This window comes from Procambarus clarkii, chromosome 89 (assembly GCF_040958095.1).
Source record: "Procambarus clarkii isolate CNS0578487 chromosome 89, FALCON_Pclarkii_2.0, whole genome shotgun sequence".
NCBI lineage: Eukaryota > Metazoa > Arthropoda > Malacostraca > Decapoda > Cambaridae > Procambarus > Procambarus clarkii.
Window position 1 is genome coordinate 18,556,707 of NC_091238.1, and position 17,565 is coordinate 18,574,271.

At 47.2% G+C, this 17,565-nt stretch overlaps 1 protein-coding gene across 1 annotated transcript in view; it reads right to left on the reverse strand.

The window, feature by feature from the left end:
* LOC138359175 (pleckstrin homology-like domain family B member 1) overlaps positions 1-17,565 on the reverse strand; it is a 98,516-nt gene that overhangs the window by 59,276 nt on the left and 21,675 nt on the right. The window contains exon 2 of the mRNA XM_069318115.1: positions 11,867-12,499. Coding sequence (XP_069174216.1) covers positions 11,867-12,499 — 633 coding nt within the window. The remainder of the gene's footprint in view (positions 1-11,866; positions 12,500-17,565) is intronic.

A 17,565-nucleotide genomic window follows, 5' to 3' on the forward strand; every position in this document is an offset into this window, starting at 1 on the left:
TCTCTGCACCTATTTTCATTTTCAAAATACGACCTTTTATACCGAAAATAAGCAAATTACTGATAACGGCGATGGGTCATATTTTGCCCAAACCCTCCTGCAGTTTTCAAAATATCTGAAATGTCAGAAATTTGACTCCTGAGCGTGATTTTTGAGCCGAATTCTGACTCTCTGCATCTATTTTCATTTTTAAATTACGACCCTTTATACCGAAAATATGCTAATTACTGATAACGGCGATGGGTCATATTTTGCCCAAACCCCCCTGCAGTTTTCAAAATATCTGAAATGTCGGAAATTTAACTCCTGAGAGTGATTTTTGAGCCGAATTCTGACTCTCTGCACCTATTTTCATTTTCAAAATACGACCTTTAATACCGCAAATATGCTAATTACTGATAACGGCGATGGGTCATATTTTGCCCAAACCCCCCTGCAGTTTTCAAAATATCGGAAATGTCTGAAATTTAACTCCTGAGAGTGATTTTTGAGCCGAATTCTGACTCTCTGCACCTATTTTCATTTTCAAAATACGACCTTTTATACCGAAAATAAGCAAATTACTGATAACGGCGATGGGTCATATTTTGCCCAAACCCTCCTGCAGTTTTCAAAATATCTGAAATGTCAGAAATTTGACTCCTGAGAGTGATTTTTGAGCCGAATTCTGACTCTCTGCACCTATTTTCATTTTTAAATTACGACCCTTTATACCGAAAATATGCTAATTACTGATAACGGCGATGGGTCATATTTTGCCCAAAACCCCCTGCAGTTTTCAAAATATCTGAAATGTCGGAAATTTAACTCCTGAGAGTGATTTTTGAGCCGAATTCTGACTCTCTGCACCTATTTTCATTTTCAAAATACGACCTTTAATACCGCAAATATGCTAATTACTGATAACGGCGATGGGTCATATTTTGCCCAAACCCCCCTGCAGTTTTCAAAATATCTAAAATGTCAGAAATTTTACTTCTGAGCGTGATTTTTGAGCCGAATTCTGACTCTCTGCACCTATTTTCATTTTTAAATTACGACCTTTTATACCGAAAATAAGCAAATTACTGATAACGGCGATGGGTCATATTTTGCCCAAACCCTCCTGCAGTTTTCAAAATATCTGAAATGTCAGAAATTTGACTCCTGAGCGTGATTTTTGAGCCGAATTCTGACTCTCTGCACCTATTTTCATTTTTAAATTACGACCCTTTATACCGAAAATATGCTAATTACTGATAACGGCGATGGGTCATATTTTGCCCAAACCCCCCTGCAGTTTTCAAAATATCTGAAATGTCGGAAATTTAACTCCTGAGAGTGATTTTTGAGCCGAATTCTGACTCTCTGCACCTATTTTCATTTTCAAAATACGACCTTTAATACCGCAAATATGCTAATTACTGATAACGGCGATGGGTCATATTTTGCCCAAACCCCCCTGCAGTTTTCAAAATATCGGAAATGTCTGAAATTTAACTCCTGAGAGTGATTTTTGAGCCGAATTCTGACTCTCTGCACCTATTTTCATTTTCAAAATACGACCTTTTATACCGAAAATAAGCAAATTACTGATAACGGCGATGGGTCATATTTTGCCCAAACCCTCCTGCAGTTTTCAAAATATCTGAAATGTCAGAAATTTGACTCCTGAGAGTGATTTTTGAGCCGAATTCTGACTCTCTGCACCTATTTTCATTTTTAAATTACGACCCTTTATACCGAAAATATGCTAATTACTGATAACGGCGATGGGTCATATTTTGCCCAAACCCCCCTGCAGTTTTCAAAATATCTGAAATGTCGGAAATTTAACTCCTGAGAGTGATTTTTGAGCCGAATTCTGACTCTCTGCACCTATTTTCATTTTCAAAATACGACCTTTAATACCGCAAATATGCTAATTACTGATAACGGCGATGGGTCATATTTTGCCCAAACCCCCCTGCAGTTTTCAAAATATCTAAAATGTCAGAAATTTTACTTCTGAGCGTGATTTTTGAGCCGAATTCTGACTCTCTGCACCTATTTTCATTTTTAAATTACGACCCTTTATACCGAAAATATGCTAATTACTGATAACGGCGTTGGGTCATATTTTGCCCAAACTCCCCTGCAGCTTTCAAAATATCTGAAATGTCGGAAATTTAACTCCTGAGAGTGATTTTTGAGCCGAATTCTGACTCTCTGCACCTATTTTCATTTTCAAAATACGACGATTTATACCGAAAATATGCTAATTACTGATAACCGCGATTGGTCATATTTTGCCCAAACTCCCCTGCAGTTTTCAAAATATCGGAAACGTCCATTTCTCAATTTCCCCAAATGAAAATGGTATATAGGGCCACCTATATACCCTCATCTACCTCCCCTCACCCCACCTACACCCTCATCTACCTCCCCTCACCCCACCTACACCCTCATCTACCTCCCCTCACCCCACCTACACCCTCATCTACCTCCCCTCACCCCACCTACACCCTCATCTACCTCCCCTCACCCCACCTACACCCTCATCTACCACCCCTCACCCCACCTACACCCTCATCTACCCCACCCCACCTACACCCTCATCTACCCCACCCCACCTACACCCTCATCTACCACCCCTCACCCCACCAACACCCTCATCTACCACCCCTCACCCCACCTACACCCTCATCTACCACCCCTCACCCCACCAACACCCTCATCTACCACCCCTCACCCCACCTACACCCTCATCTACCACCCCTCACCCCACCAACACCCTCATCTACCACCCCTCACCCCACCAACACCCTCATCTACCACCCCTCACCCCACCTACACCCTCATCTACCACCCCTCACCCCACCAACACCCTCATCTACCACCCCTCACCCCACCAACACCCTCATCTACCACCCCTCACCCCACCAACACCCTCATCTACCACCCCTCACCCCACCAACACCCTCATCTACCACCCCTCACCCCACCAAGACCCTCATCTACCACCCCTCACCCCACCTACACCCTCATCTACCGCCCCTCACCCCACCAACACCCTCATCTACCGCCCCTCACCAGGAAAGACGTCTGGCCCGGCCCTGGCGCTCGTCAGGTCTCGAGAATTCAACATAACACAAACAAGGGGGCAGCGATACCCTGCAGGATGCCCCTACCCTGGTCCTCATGCCCTCGGAGGGAGGGGGGGGGAAGGGAGGGGGTTTGAGAAAGACTGAGATGGTTTTCGGAGAAAGAGGAGGGGGGAGGGATGGAGGAAGGGAGATAGAGAGAGGGGAGGTTGGGTAGTTCATTTATTATGCACCCCATACCCATCCTGTGGGTTATCTTGAGGTTATCTTGAGATGATTTCGGGGCTTTTTAGTGTCCCCGCGGCCCGGTCCTCGACCAGGCCTCCACCCCCAGGAAGCAGCCCGTGACAGCTGACTAACACCCAGGTACCTATTTTACTGCTAGGTAACAGGGGCATAGGGTGAAAGAAACTCTGCCCATTGTTTCTCGCCGGCGCCTGGGATCGAACCCAGGACCACAGGATCACAAGTCCAGTGTGCTGTCCGCTCGGCCGACCGGTAATTGGGTGGTAGTGGACCCCATACCCATCCAGTGGGTGATAGTGGACCCCCATACCAATCCTGTAGGTGGTAGTGGACCCACATACCCATCCAGTGGGTGGTAGTGGACCCCCATACCCATCCAGTGGGCGATAGTGGACCCCCATACCCATCCAGTGGGCGATAGTGGACCCCCATACCCATCCAGTGGGCGATAGTGGACCCCCATACCCATCCAGTGGGCGGTAATGGACCCATCCCGTGGGGGGAGGGGGGAGGGGGTTACAAAGCCACATAATGGACTAAGGAACTGAACCTCAACATCCAGTTAGCTAAGAAAGTTACAGTCTTGATGAGCTAGTTACAAAATTGTAACTGATATTGATACATCAACAACTGGTTCGATACCCACCACTAGTACAGTCTCCAAGCTTAGCAAATGATATATGGTTACCTTGAGGTTACCTTGAGATGATTTCGGGGCTTAACGTCCCCGCGGCCCGGTCCTCGACCAGGCCTCCTGGTTGCTGGACTGGTCAACTAGCCATGTCTGGTCAAACTCACTTGTTCTGACTAACTACACTTTGCAAACTGGGGATATGTGGATACTCAACGACAAAGTAAACTTAACAGCCTATTACTGTACCTTTAAGTGGTAATTTAGAGCTGGTGCCAGGCTTCTCCCTGTCAGCCTGATAGCACTATCTTCTCTCCAGATCTTGGTGTGGTTCCGAGGATCAGTATACCCGCGGCTCTGTCTCTGACCACGTCTTCTTGACGGTCTGGTGGACTCTGGTCAAGCAGGCTGTTGGACGCCGCTGCGCAGTCTACCGTGTGAATCACAGCCTGGTTGGTCAGGAACCTCTTGGAGGTGTTTATCAAGTCCACTTGAACAGCGAAAGAGGCCGGCTAATTATACCTCTTATATTTAGAAGGAGAGTGTAGAGTCTCGGGCTCTAGATGTTCACAGAGCCATCTTAGAGCAAGTATTGCCCCTCTGCCAACCAATAGACAGTCCGTCGTGTCCCGTAAGCAATTATTTCGATTACCAGATATAAAAAAACAGACCCTTGGGTGGTTGACACACGCTTGATACCTGATTGATGGGGTTCTGGGAGTTCTTCTACTCCCCAAGCCCGGCCCGAGGCCAGGCTTGACTTATGAGAGTTTGGTCCACCAGGCTGTTGCTTGGAGCGGCCCGCAGGCCCACATACCCCCCACAGCCCGGTTGGTCCGGCACTCCTTGGAGAAAACAGTCTAGTTTTCTTTTGAAGATGTCCACGGTTGTTCCGGCAATATTTTTTTTAGTCGCTGGGAGGACGTTGAACAACCGCGGACCTCTGATGTTTATACAGTGTTCTCTGATTGTGCCTATGGCACCCCTGCTCTTCACTGGTTCTATTCTGCATTTTCTTCCATATCGTTCACTCCAGTACGTTGTTATTTTACTGTGTAGATTTGGTACCTGGCCCTCCAGTATTTTCCACGTGTATATTATTTGGTATCTCTCTCGTCTCCTTTCTAGAGAGTACATTTGGAGAGCTTTGAGACGATTCCAATAATTTAGGTGCTTTATCTCGTCTATGTATGCCGTATATGTTCTCTGTATTCCCTCTATTTCAGCAATCTCTCCTGCTCTGAAGGGGGAAGTGAGTACTGAGCAGTACTCAAGACGGGACAACACAAGTGACTTGTATTGTCACATCTCCCCCTTGTGCAAGCTCTTCCTCCACACTATACTGAGTGCCTGTGCTACTGGCACTTTGCATTTCTTTATAAATATTGAATTCCATGAGTCTGGACCCGGGGCTGAGTGCATGGGCATATTGTCAATTTCGCTTTCAAAATCTGCCACGCTCGTGTTGATATCAGTTATATTTACAGGTGTTTGGATATTACGCATAAAGCAGTTGTCCGGATCTTCCACTTTCATGCTGTTTATCGGAGTGCTAAACATGTCCTCATACTGCTTTTTTAGGATTTCACTAATTTCTTTGTCATCCTCAGTGTATGAACCTTCACTAGTACGAATAGGTCCAATACTGGCAGTGGTTTTTGCTTTTGATTTAGCATATGTGAAGAAATATTTTGGGTTTTTCTTTATTTCTTGAAAATGCTTTCTGTTCCATTTGCCTTTCTTCATTCTGATATGAATGCTTCAGTCTCTGTTCGAATTCTTCAATCTCTCTGTTTAAATTATTCCTTCTTTGTATGGAGAGTCGTGTCTGCTTAAGCATTTCCGTTAATTTCTTCCTTCTTTTGTAATGTCGTCTGCGTTCTCTTTCTACATTTGACCTCTTTCTGGCTTTCCTCCAAGGAACATGTTTCAGACAGACTTCATATGCTTCAGAAGTCAGTTTTTCTATTCCCTGTGTAGGATTTTTATTTCTTAGAACATTTTCCCATTGAATGTTTGTAAGTTCCCTGTTTATTTTCTCCCAGTCTATCCTTATATTATTAAAATTGAAGTTATTGAATAACCCTTCTCGCATGTTGTCTCTCTTGGGCCTACTACCGTTACTAATGTTAGTTTGCACTTCAATGAGCTTGTGGTCCGAGTACGTAGTGTCTGAGACAGTAATGTCTCTGATTAGCTCATCATTGTTCGTGAATATCAGGTCCAGCGTGTTCTCGTTCCTAGATGGTTCTGTAATCTGCTGACTGAGCGAGAATTTGTCACAGAATCTCAGTAGTTCTCTGACCTGTGGTTGGTTATTTCCAGGTTGACTTCCTGCTATAATGTTATTGTTTACTATTCTCCATTTTAAACTGGGTAGATTGAAGTCTCCAAGAAAGATAATATCTGGTACTGGGTTTGCTAGGTTATCAAGGATATTCTCTATTTTGTGGATCTGTTCAGTGAATTCAGTGAACAAATGGGTAGTTTCTTTCACCCTGATGCCCCTATTCACCTAACAGTAAGTAGATACCTGGGAGTTAGACAGCTGCTACGGGCTGCTTCCTGGGGGTGTGTAACAAAAAGGAGGCCTGGTCAAGGACCGGGCCGCGGGGGCGTTAAGCCCCGAAATCATCTCAAGATATCCTAAAGATACCACTCATAATTATCACACCTGCCTCCCATAATCATCACACCTGCCTCCCATAATCATAACACCTGTCCCTCATAATCATCACACCTGCCCCTCATAATCATCACACCTGTCCCTCATAATCATCACACCTGCCCCTCATAATTATCACACCTGCCCCTCATAATTATCACACCTGCCCCTCATAATTATCACACCTGCCTGCCATAATTACCACACCTGCTCCCTCATAATCATCACACCTGCCCCTCATAATTACCGTAACTGCTCCATATTAAAGTGTATGCACCAAATAAGGTCGCAATTCTTCAAAATAAAACTATCATTGCTAATTATTTATACTATACTGATCATTTATCCACCAGACTGTCATCAAGAAGGCCCTGAACTGGTTAGAGACCGGGCCGCGGGAGACACTGATCCCCGGAAATGCAGCTTGGTTTGACCTCAAGGTATTAATTCTTATTATAATATATATATTGGTAGGGGGTTATGGAGCCCCATACTCACCTGTGAGAAGGTTGTTGTTGTTAAAGATTCGCTACCTGGAACAAAGTTCCAAGTAGCACGGGCTATGGTGAGCCCGTAGATATTAGGAAGGGCTGGAGCTCCTCATTAAAGATGAGGCGACCAGAGGCAGTGAGGTGAGCAGCGTCGCCTCACAATCCACCTCAAGACGTAAGAGTTCACAACTCCTCACTAGTGAGGTTTACACAAATACCTCACAATATATATATATATATAAATATATGTTCTCAGCACTTCACTTTCGACTCAACAAAAACACACATTGGTGCATTAACATGCGAGCTCCGGATGTGAGAGCGTAATCCACCATAAAATGCTTCACATTAATATTACACGCCCCGGACAACACTGGTGGATTGGGTGGTTAAAGTTCACAGAGGAGACGAGAGCCTTGACCCTCGAGGGCTGTACCACTAGCAGCGCGCGCACCGCCCCTCCGACCATCTCGCCCGGCACTGACGGACCCACCCAAGAAAATGGGTATTTGTGGGGCAGGCGATGGGTTGCCAAGTGCCTCCATTTTACCCCCTATGCCACAACATAGGCGTTTACGCCTTGGCGAAGCGTAAGCTTATGTGCTCACCGAATTGGGCTTGAGGGGAATAAGCTTGGGTGCTGTGATCCCGCCTCTCAACTCTACGTGAAGGTTCCGGAGCCTATTGGGCGGTATTATCTCTACACTTTGAAGCTGTGTGACTCCCTAAGCTGTGGCACTAAGTTTCTAGCGCTAGGCTACCCTTCATTAGATGTCATCCTTAACTACAGACCGGCTTACCTTAGCTATACACGAACTTACCCTAACTATACACGAGCTTACCTAAACTATACAAGAGCTTACCTTTTCTTACCTTTCAATGATGCCGAAGCTAAACGTCGCGGCGGTGCGGTCTTTGACCAGGCCTCCTGGTTAGTGGACTGGTCCATAGGGCTGTCCGACGCGGCTGCTCGCAGCCTGACGTATAAATCACAGCCTGGTTGATCAGGTATCCTTTGAAAGCATTTATCAAGGTCTCTTTTGAACACAGTGAGGGGTCGGCCAGTTATGCCCCTTATGTGTAGTAGGAGTGTTGAAGTCTCGGGTCTCTGATGTTGATAGAGTTCTCTATCAACGTCAGAGGCAACCTCTCTATCTTTGCTCTCTATCAACCTCTGCTCTTCAACGGGGGTATTCTGCACATCCTGCCATGTCTTCTCGTCTCATGTGGTGTTATTTCTGTGTACAGATTTGGAACTAGTCTTTCTAGTATTTTCGAAGTGTAAGTTATTATTTGTCTCTCGTCTGTGCTCTAGGGAATACAACTTTAGACACTTTAAACGGTCCCAATAATTTCGATGTTTTAATGAGTGGATTTTCGAAACAAAATATCTTTGCACGCTCTCCAGGTCAGCAATTTCTCCAGCTTTGAATGGGTCTGATACTGTGCAACAATATTCCATATTAGAGAGCACTAGTGTCTTAAAAAGTATCATTGGCAGAGCATCTCTTGTTTGAAAGGTTCTTGTTATCCAACCTGTCATTTTTCTTGCAAGCGTGACTGCTACTTATTTTAAAGGAGTCTTCCAAAATTCTTAGTCTTGAGTCTTTTACATTGGCTTTTCATTCAACAGTTCGGTTTGACTATTGTCTCATATGTGGATTCCGTTCTGATATTTTCGTTTTTCCCATAATGCAGGAGCTGGAACTTCTCCTCATTAAACATCATGTTGTTTTCTATGGCCCACTGAAAGGCCCCAATTAACATGAGATTATATGTTTGCTGCGTCCTCTATAATCTATACTGTCTACCGTACTTTAACTATACACGATCTTATCTTGGCTAATAATTCAAGGACAAATTGAGCAATCACCTTGCGCACAGGCTGTACGCGGGTGGGGAGGGCAGGACGACTTCATTTTCAGGAAGATGACTGCAACTCTGGAGAGTACTCCTGCAGAGGACAGAGAAACTCTCCTAAAGGCTCAGAAACTTGAAGAGCTTGTACAAAAACTGTACCTGGCGCTCTGGTACAGACGGCATTTATCAAACTGTGTCATCCGCACTGAACTACTCAATACCACAAATGATGTGGTGGAAGTGCTGATAATGAAAATAGAGACCCTAGGTGTGGTTATTGTCCTTGTATATAAAACATCAGAGGCAAATCCTCAGCGGTTTAAAGACCAACAAATGAAAATAAAATACTGCTTTGAAAACCTCACAAATCCAGCCCCGAACATGAGCCTGCTCACCGACTTCAACCTACGCTACCTAGAGTGGGAACAATGTGGCAAATGCAGTTATATGAGAGAGAGAGGATCCCAGGAAGCAGTCTACGTGAACACACACAAGTGACCTCTTACGGATGTGTGGTAAATCTGTCGGGAAGTGGTGCGGCTGTCTTCCACACTAATGCCTTCTTCCCACTTCCTCCACATGTCTCTCTGTCTCTGTCTCTCTCTCTCTCTCTCTCTCTCTCTCTCTCTCTCTCTCTCTCTCTCTCTCTCTCTCTCTCTCTCTCTCTCTCTCTCTCTTCCTCTTTCCCTGCTCTTTATTTCTTTCTTATTTATGTTAATTGAAGGTAGGCTTCCGTGTGTGTGACAGTTACCATCGTGTGTCATCACTATTCTTCATGTCACCACTTAAAGTGTTAAGTGTTCGTGTTGGAGGTGAATATGAACCCAATCTGTAAACTTCTAGTCTCTCTCAGCCTCGCATAGACATAGTGTGTGACTGCTCGCTTATTTGTGCCTGCAGGATCGAGCATTAGCTCGCGCGTGTGTGCGTGCGTGCGTGAGCAGTGCCACCCAGGATAATGTTGAGGGCCACCTTGTCCACTGACAGACAGGTATAATTATAATCCTGTCACGTCGCCCCAGACACCGCCTCCCTCGCTCCTCCTGCACCACACTCACCGTGAGACACCTGCTGGACACGCTCCTCCTGCTGGAGAGAGGCACCAGCAGGAGAGAGGCTCGTGGAGGTAGGTACCTGCTTCATACCTGCTTGATGGGGTTCTGGGAGTTCTTCTACTCCCCAAGCCCGGCCTGAGGCCAGGCTTGACTTGTGAGAGTTTGGTCCACCAGGCTGTTGCTTGGAGCGGCCCACATACCCACCACAGCCCGGTTGGTATCCAACAGTGTATGTGTGGAGGGAGGTGGGAGTGTGAATTCTCCCCTCACTGTGGGAGGAGGGATTACCTCACTCTGGTGGGAGGGATTACCTCCTCACTGTGGGAGCAGGAAGTCCATTCACTGGGGGAAGCGGGAGAGAAAGAGGAGCCCCCTTTCACAGGTTCATTGTGACGTGGGAAGGAGGGTATAGGAAGTTAGTCTAGCAGTCTAGGGTGAGGATAGGGACTTTGTTCTCCCCCTCGGGGGTAAGGATAGTCTTAGTTCCACCTTCTGGGGGTGTAGGTGGAGTCTTAGGTCTCCTCTTGTAGGTGTTTGCTTCAGACCATGGCTCTCCCCTTAAGCTGGGAGAATGTCTTTGTTATCCTCTCAAAGTGGGGGAAAAAATTCTTAGCTATCCCTTTAGTGTGGAAAAAAATCTTTGCTATCCACTCTGTATGGCAAAAAAAAAAGTCTTTTCTATCCCCTGCGAGTGGTAAAAAAAAAAGGTCTTTGCTCTACCCTCCTGCCAGTGGTCAGGACCTTTCATTGTTTTTCTCATTTGTACTTTTATGCAATGACAATTATTTGGACATATTTTGTATTCAGAATCTAGTTTTTAATTGTTCCTACAATGTTAATATTTCATTTTTTTTATTTTGCCCCGAGGGGCGAGTTTATTGGGCAGCGCCACTCATCCTGTAAGTGGACATACCGCCATAGCAGCATGTACAACACTCCCCAATAGGAAGAAAACCCGCTGGGTTGTTCATCCTGTCACTTGTACCCAGACACAGCTGGGACTTGCTTAACTGTCTCAAGTGAACAGATCATAATTGTTTTTTGATGATCTGGGAATGAGGGTAGATGAGGTAGACGGCTGGGAGGGGGGGGGGGGACTCTTTTCTCTCTCCTCCTCTCACACAATCTCTTCCCCTCTCCCCCTTATCTCCTTCTCTCACCCAATCTCTTTCCCCTCTCCCCCTGGCCACTTTTTTTTCTCTCTCTCGTCTCTACCCAATCTCCCCCCTCTCTCTCACCTCTCCTCACCATTTCTCACCACCTCGCGGAGGAGGCCTGGTCGACGACCGGGCCGCGGGGACACTAAGCCCCGGAAGCACCTCAAGGTAGCCACCTCTCCTCACCATTTCTCACCATCTCCCCCCCCCCCCCCTTCTCCTTCCCTCACTCCCCTCTCAGAATATGTAATATTACGAGTCACTGGAAAACCGAAAACACATCCTCGATTCCAGACTTCGTGAAAATCGCAGGGGGGGGGGGGGGGGGGGAGGGTCGCTGTAGACGCCGATATTTTTCTTCGCGGGTGGCTGTGGGGGCGACCCCGACTAGCCTATGACACTCACACTCCCACCATGTGTCATCCCGGAAAGTTGGATATGAAACTATCCCCAAGCTATCCAAGGTCTCCTACTTTGCACAGACATAAACTCTGTTTTATAGATATAGTTAATGTGGAAAATGCAACAGCAATAAGATAAAAATTTCAAATTAAGATTTATAACTGGTGGCAAATTTTACGTCCACGACTTAAAATGCTAAATTAAAATAAAGTGATGTATATCCACGACAAGCTACGGAGCATTTATTTGTTCCGCAAATTTATAATTGTCTCACTAAGGGTTACAGTAGCGTGTTACCTTGCGTGAGTCGTGTTGGGGCCGTGATCGTGACTCCGTCTATGGTGACGATAGAGGCTATGGGCGTGAGAGTGACCACGCCGCCCGCGTTCACCAAGATGCAGTGCTCCGCCTCCACGCCCGTGCCCATCACCACGATATCCGGCACCACGCCCATGCCACCAGCACCCAGCACCGTCCGCCCCTCGTTGATCGGGTGGAGTGTAATAGCTGTTGAGAGCCGCCCACTGCCCATTGACACCAGGTGTGGGCGGTCTGTTGCTACCTTCATCGCTCCGCCCACGCCCTCTATTACCGCCAGCCCGCCAGAGCTGTGCTGGCGTGTAAGCGCGGGTTTGGAGGTGGTGGTGAGCGTGGTTGAGGGCGTGGTTGAGGGCGTGGTGTTGGTGTAAATACGCATAGGACTCGATGTGAGTTCGAGGGCGGGGCGGGGCGGGGTGTTATGGTAGAGCGGAGCCCCGCCACCGCCCGCCACCGGCCTGGGCCGCCCTGCTCGTGGCGCAGAATATATGGGGGTGGGCGTGGGGGGCGCATCTGTGTCCGGCGGGTCAGCATCTGCGTAGGGAATGTCTCCAGCAGGTGAGTGGAGGCCGCAGAGGCTCGCAGGGAAGGCCATCACGACAGGAACATCACCTGGAACACAGAAGAAGGTGAGTACAACACAATATGCAGGTGATGAGTCACAATAACGTGGCTGAAGTATGTTGACCAGACCACACACTAGAAGTTGAAGGGACGGACCGAAACGTCGTCGTCCCTTCAACTTCTAGTGTGTGGTCTGGTCAATCTACAACACAGATCAATACGCCAGTAAATATGACCTATACACACCACACAACACTCTCCCACTACTTGGCTATTCCTCACCTGGGGCCCATGATTCATCTTCTTCTTCTTGAGGTTATTTCGGGGCTTAACGTCCTCACGGCCCGGTCCTCGACTAGGCCTCCTTTTTGTTACACACCCCAGGAAGCAGCCCGTAGCAGCTGTCTAACTCCCAGGTACCTATTTACTGCTAGCAACACTTTGCGGAACCTGTTCATCTCTCTTCAAACATGGCGGCTTTGTTTACTTATATTAAACAGCTTAGGAGATCCGAAACCCTGTGAGGTTGTTTAGAGCAATAATAAGCCTTGGTTGTTAAGTTTCCCAACTTGTAAACTGTCAAATAATAAATGTAAACAAAGTCACTTTGATTAAGGAAAGATGTACAGGTTTCATAAGTGGTTGCTTAAATTGTTTGTATTGTATATCACGCTGATGATTCTGTATAAGACACAAGGACATTGATGATTATGGGTCTTGTAGCGCAGTAGTCTCCGTCCTCGGCTCACAACCAAGGGACCCGGGTTTGATCCCCGGGCAGGACAGAACAGTTGGCCACATATCCTTTATCCTGGTGTATCTATTCACTTAACGATAAAAACAGATACCTGGGAGTAAGACCATTCTGCACGCTATCATCGGCGTCCTCGACGATCATCTTGATCAACTTCTTGCTTGTGTACCAAACTAGTATTCATCTACGGTGGCCTTAGACAAGTTTCGTGACGGCCCGACGCACATGCCAGCAAAATTTACTCGTGTGCCATAGGTTCGTCACCCCTGGCCTAGGCCCTAGGGGTACCTCGATAAGCCTAAGTACAGGCTTCCTGTTCCTGACAACAGGAATAAATAAAATAAAAGTATATTCAAAACAGAACGTTGTCCTGTGTACATATCTCCCTTAAACAAGGAGAGCCGTTAGGGATGTACAACTTCCCTAACAACATGTGGGCTGTGGTGGGCCTGCGGGCCGCTCCAAGCAACAGCCTGGTGGACCAAACTCTCACAAGTCAAGCCTGGCCTCGGGCCGGGCTTGGGGAGTAGAAGAACTCCCAGAACCCCATCAAGCAGGTATCAACCGGGTACAATATAGGAGCCTTTACGGCTGGCTAATCCGCAATAAAAGTGAGGAGTTAGGCGCGGGAACCTTTGTACTGAACACAGGATAGCAAACAACTTACTACATGATAAAAATACGAAGGTCAGGCTTCTAAACTGCACGCATATAAAACTTACTCTTAAGAAGGACATGATAATCATGGTGTATGCACAAGCAGGATATGAGTCATGGTGTATGCACAAGCAGGATATGAGTCATGGTGTATGCACAAGCAGGATATGACATATGGAGAAGGTTCAGAGGTTTGCCACCAGACTAGTACCCGAACTGAGGGGTATGAGCTACGAGGAGAGACTACAGGAATTAAACCTCACGTCGCCGGAAGACAAGAGTTAGGGGGACAATATCACTCACTAGTTAGAGTGATAGTGGAGTGACACCTGTCAATACCACCGACCAGAAATGGAAGTGTGACCACGTGGGGGACATGATCACCACATACAAGATTCTCAGAGGAATTGATATGGTAAAAAAAAGACAGTTTATTTAACACGGTACGCACACTAGGGAACACAGGTGGAAATTGAGTGCCCAACTGAACCATAGAGACATTAGAAAGAACTTTTTTAGTGTCAGTAGTTAATAAAATCGAATGTATTAGGAAGTGATGTGGTGGAGGGTGACTCCATACACAGTTTCAAGTGTAGATATGATAGAGCCCAGTAGGCTCAGGGACCAGTTGATTGACAGATGAGAGGCGGGACCAAAGAGCCGAAGCTGAACCCCCGCAAGCACAACTAAGTGAGTACACAGTGTACGCTCAAACAATTCTAATTAAACAAAATACATTAGGCTACCAATGACCGGCCGGAAATATTTCAGCCTGTCTTCTCAGAAACGTTCACCTCACTACACTAATGTACTAAATTGCCCGAACCTAACCTAACAAAGACAGCACCGCTCCCGTGCCGGGTAAGTCCACTACGGGCTCACCATAGCCTGTGCTACTTGCCCCGCTGCTGTGCCAGGTAAGTTACGGGCTCACCATAGCCTGTACTACTTGCCCCGCTGCTGTGCCAGGTAAGTTACGGGCTCACCATAGCCCGTACTACTTGCCCCGCTGCTGTGCCAGGTAAGTTACGGGCTCACCATAGCCCGTACTACTTGCCCCGCTGCTGTGCCAGGTAAGTTACGGGCTCACCATAGCCCGTACTACTTGCCCCGCTGCTGTGCCAGGTAAGTTACGGGCTCACCATAGCCTGTACTACTTGCCCCGCTGCTGTGCCAGGTAAGTTACGGGCTCACCATAGCCTGTACTACTTGCCCCGCTGCTGTGCCAGGTAAGTTACGGGCTCACCATAGCCGAGCTACTTGGAACTTGTTCCGAGTAGCTGAATCTATAACAACTACCTAACCAACTACCAACATACCTAACAAAAGACCCACGAAAAGGAAACTGGACATCATGTCAATTTTGGGAATCGTTATGATTTCTAGTATATCAGTTTTTGGCCTTAAGAGGATTTAAACGTCAAAATGCGATGTGCTATTCGAGAAGACGGGCTCAATATTCAGCGTGCTTTCAACACCCAGAGGCGAGGATGCTGGGGAGAATAATGCTGTCTTATAAAGAGGCTGAGAGGTGAAGGAGGAAGGCACCACATGAGCTATGCTGAATAACGGGATACGAACAGTAATAACTTGGTTGTCCACGGATTGAGATGGGAAGCTTGAAGTATATCCGATATCGAGGAATGGTAGCCCAAGGTCGAATGAATGTGAACAGTACACTCATTTCTACGTGGAGGGGGGATGAGGACAGGTATCCGTCCACCTTCACTGTCTAACTAATGGGTGGTATTGAGAGGCGTCCGTCCACCTTTACTGGGCGGTGGTACTGACAGGCGTGACGCCACTACCACCACCGTCTACCTGCCGGCAGGATCGCCCCATGACAAATGCCGCCCGCGAGAAACCTCCGCCATGCTTGCAGCCTAATGTTTACGTCCCCGCCTGTCCCACGTGCTTGTGTAAGCATGGTGGTGGTGGTGGCCTGCCTGGCACCACCAGCCTGGCACCACCAGCCTGGCACCGCCACCCTGGCACCACCAGCCTGGCACCACCAGCCTGGCACCACCAGCCTGGCACCACCAGCCTGGCACCACCAGCCTGGCACCACCAGCCTGGCACCACCAGCCTGGCACCGCCAGCCTGGCACCACCAGCCTGGCACCACCAGCCTGGCACCACCAGCCTGGCACCACCAGCCTGGCACCACCACTCTGGCACCACCACTCTGGCACCACCAGCATGGCACCACCTACCTGGGTGCCGGGGGTCACAGGCGGTCGTGAGCCAGGGCCACCCACTGTGGCACTCTACCTGTTATATTTAAGGCTGTGGTTTTTATAGGCAGTTTACAATAGTTACCTGTTCAGCAATTTTGTTGACTTGCATCGGGGATTTGTATAAAGGAAAATGACTAGGCTTCAGGTGGAAATTACTAGGCTTTATGCCCGAAATACTCTTCGTATATAAATTACATTGTGTACTACAAATACTTCACTGTATTATGTTTCAAATATATTTTGTATATATATAAAGATTATTATATTATTATTTGTTTTCTTCTCTGCCTCCTAGTGTCTCCAGCACATCTTTTGAAGATTTTAAACATTCAGTGGAGGTTACCTGCGTTAAGTGACTTTTTTTCCAGCAGGTCATCGTCTCCATGTGTTATATTTCCTTTATCACAGCTACAGATACTGTAATTAACAATCCAAGCTTCACCATCTGTAATCTCTGGAATGAGGTTCTGTGAATGTTCCAAAAACTGCATTTGCCAATTATAAATAAAAAAACGTGTCCATGTTTATTTTCAAGAATTAAAAGTATCAGTAAATGTTTCCGAATGAGATTTTTGGACGGGGTTAAGTCTGTTGCTGCCTTAGCCTGTGACTGGGTACATGGGGGTACTTGAGTTATTCTCTCTAGTGCTGGTAGCTGTGGTGTTGGATGTGGTTGGTGGTTGTGTAGTGACGCTGTGGGCAGTACTGGTGGTGGCTGTGACCCCTATTTCTTCTTTACACAGGTGACAACATGATCAGACGACGTCTGACTCCTGTTAACAGGCTGAGACCTGTCCCTTCTCACAGCTCATAGTAAGCCTCACCCACTAGTTTACCATGAAACACGACCTGTGGGCCGTAGTCTTAGTTGTGACCTTTGAATGTGTGGACAATAGTGGGGTTGTGGTTCCAAATCTGGCCAATGAAACAATTCCTAAAGAGACCAGGAGGCATGGTCTCCTGGCTTCGTAAGGAGTAGACAAAGATAGCCCCACTGGAAAATTAAGGAGCACTGTGATCACGCCTCTAGGTCTGATAAGAACAGAAGAACATAAGAACAAAAGTAACTGCAGAAGGCCTATTGGCCCATACGAGGCAGCTCCCATTCTATAACCACCCAATCCCACTCATATACTTGTCCAACCCGCGCTTGAAACAATCCAGGGACACCACCTCCACCACGTTACGCGGCAATTGGTTCCACAAATCAACAACCCTGTTACTGAACCAGTATTGAACCAGTAAACTGCTGGTTACTGTAACTCTCAGCTCGACTTAAAAACCGGTTGGTTTAACACCCTTTCTCTATGGGGCATAGCTGGCCTTACAAAGTCCAAGCTCAGCCGTTACCAGGGCTGGTGTCTCCCACCAGCCGTTAACGGCGCTGATTTGCCCCACATCAGCTGTTACCGGGACCTGCCCCCCCCCCCCCCATCAGCTGTTACCGGGACCTGCCCCTCCCCCTCC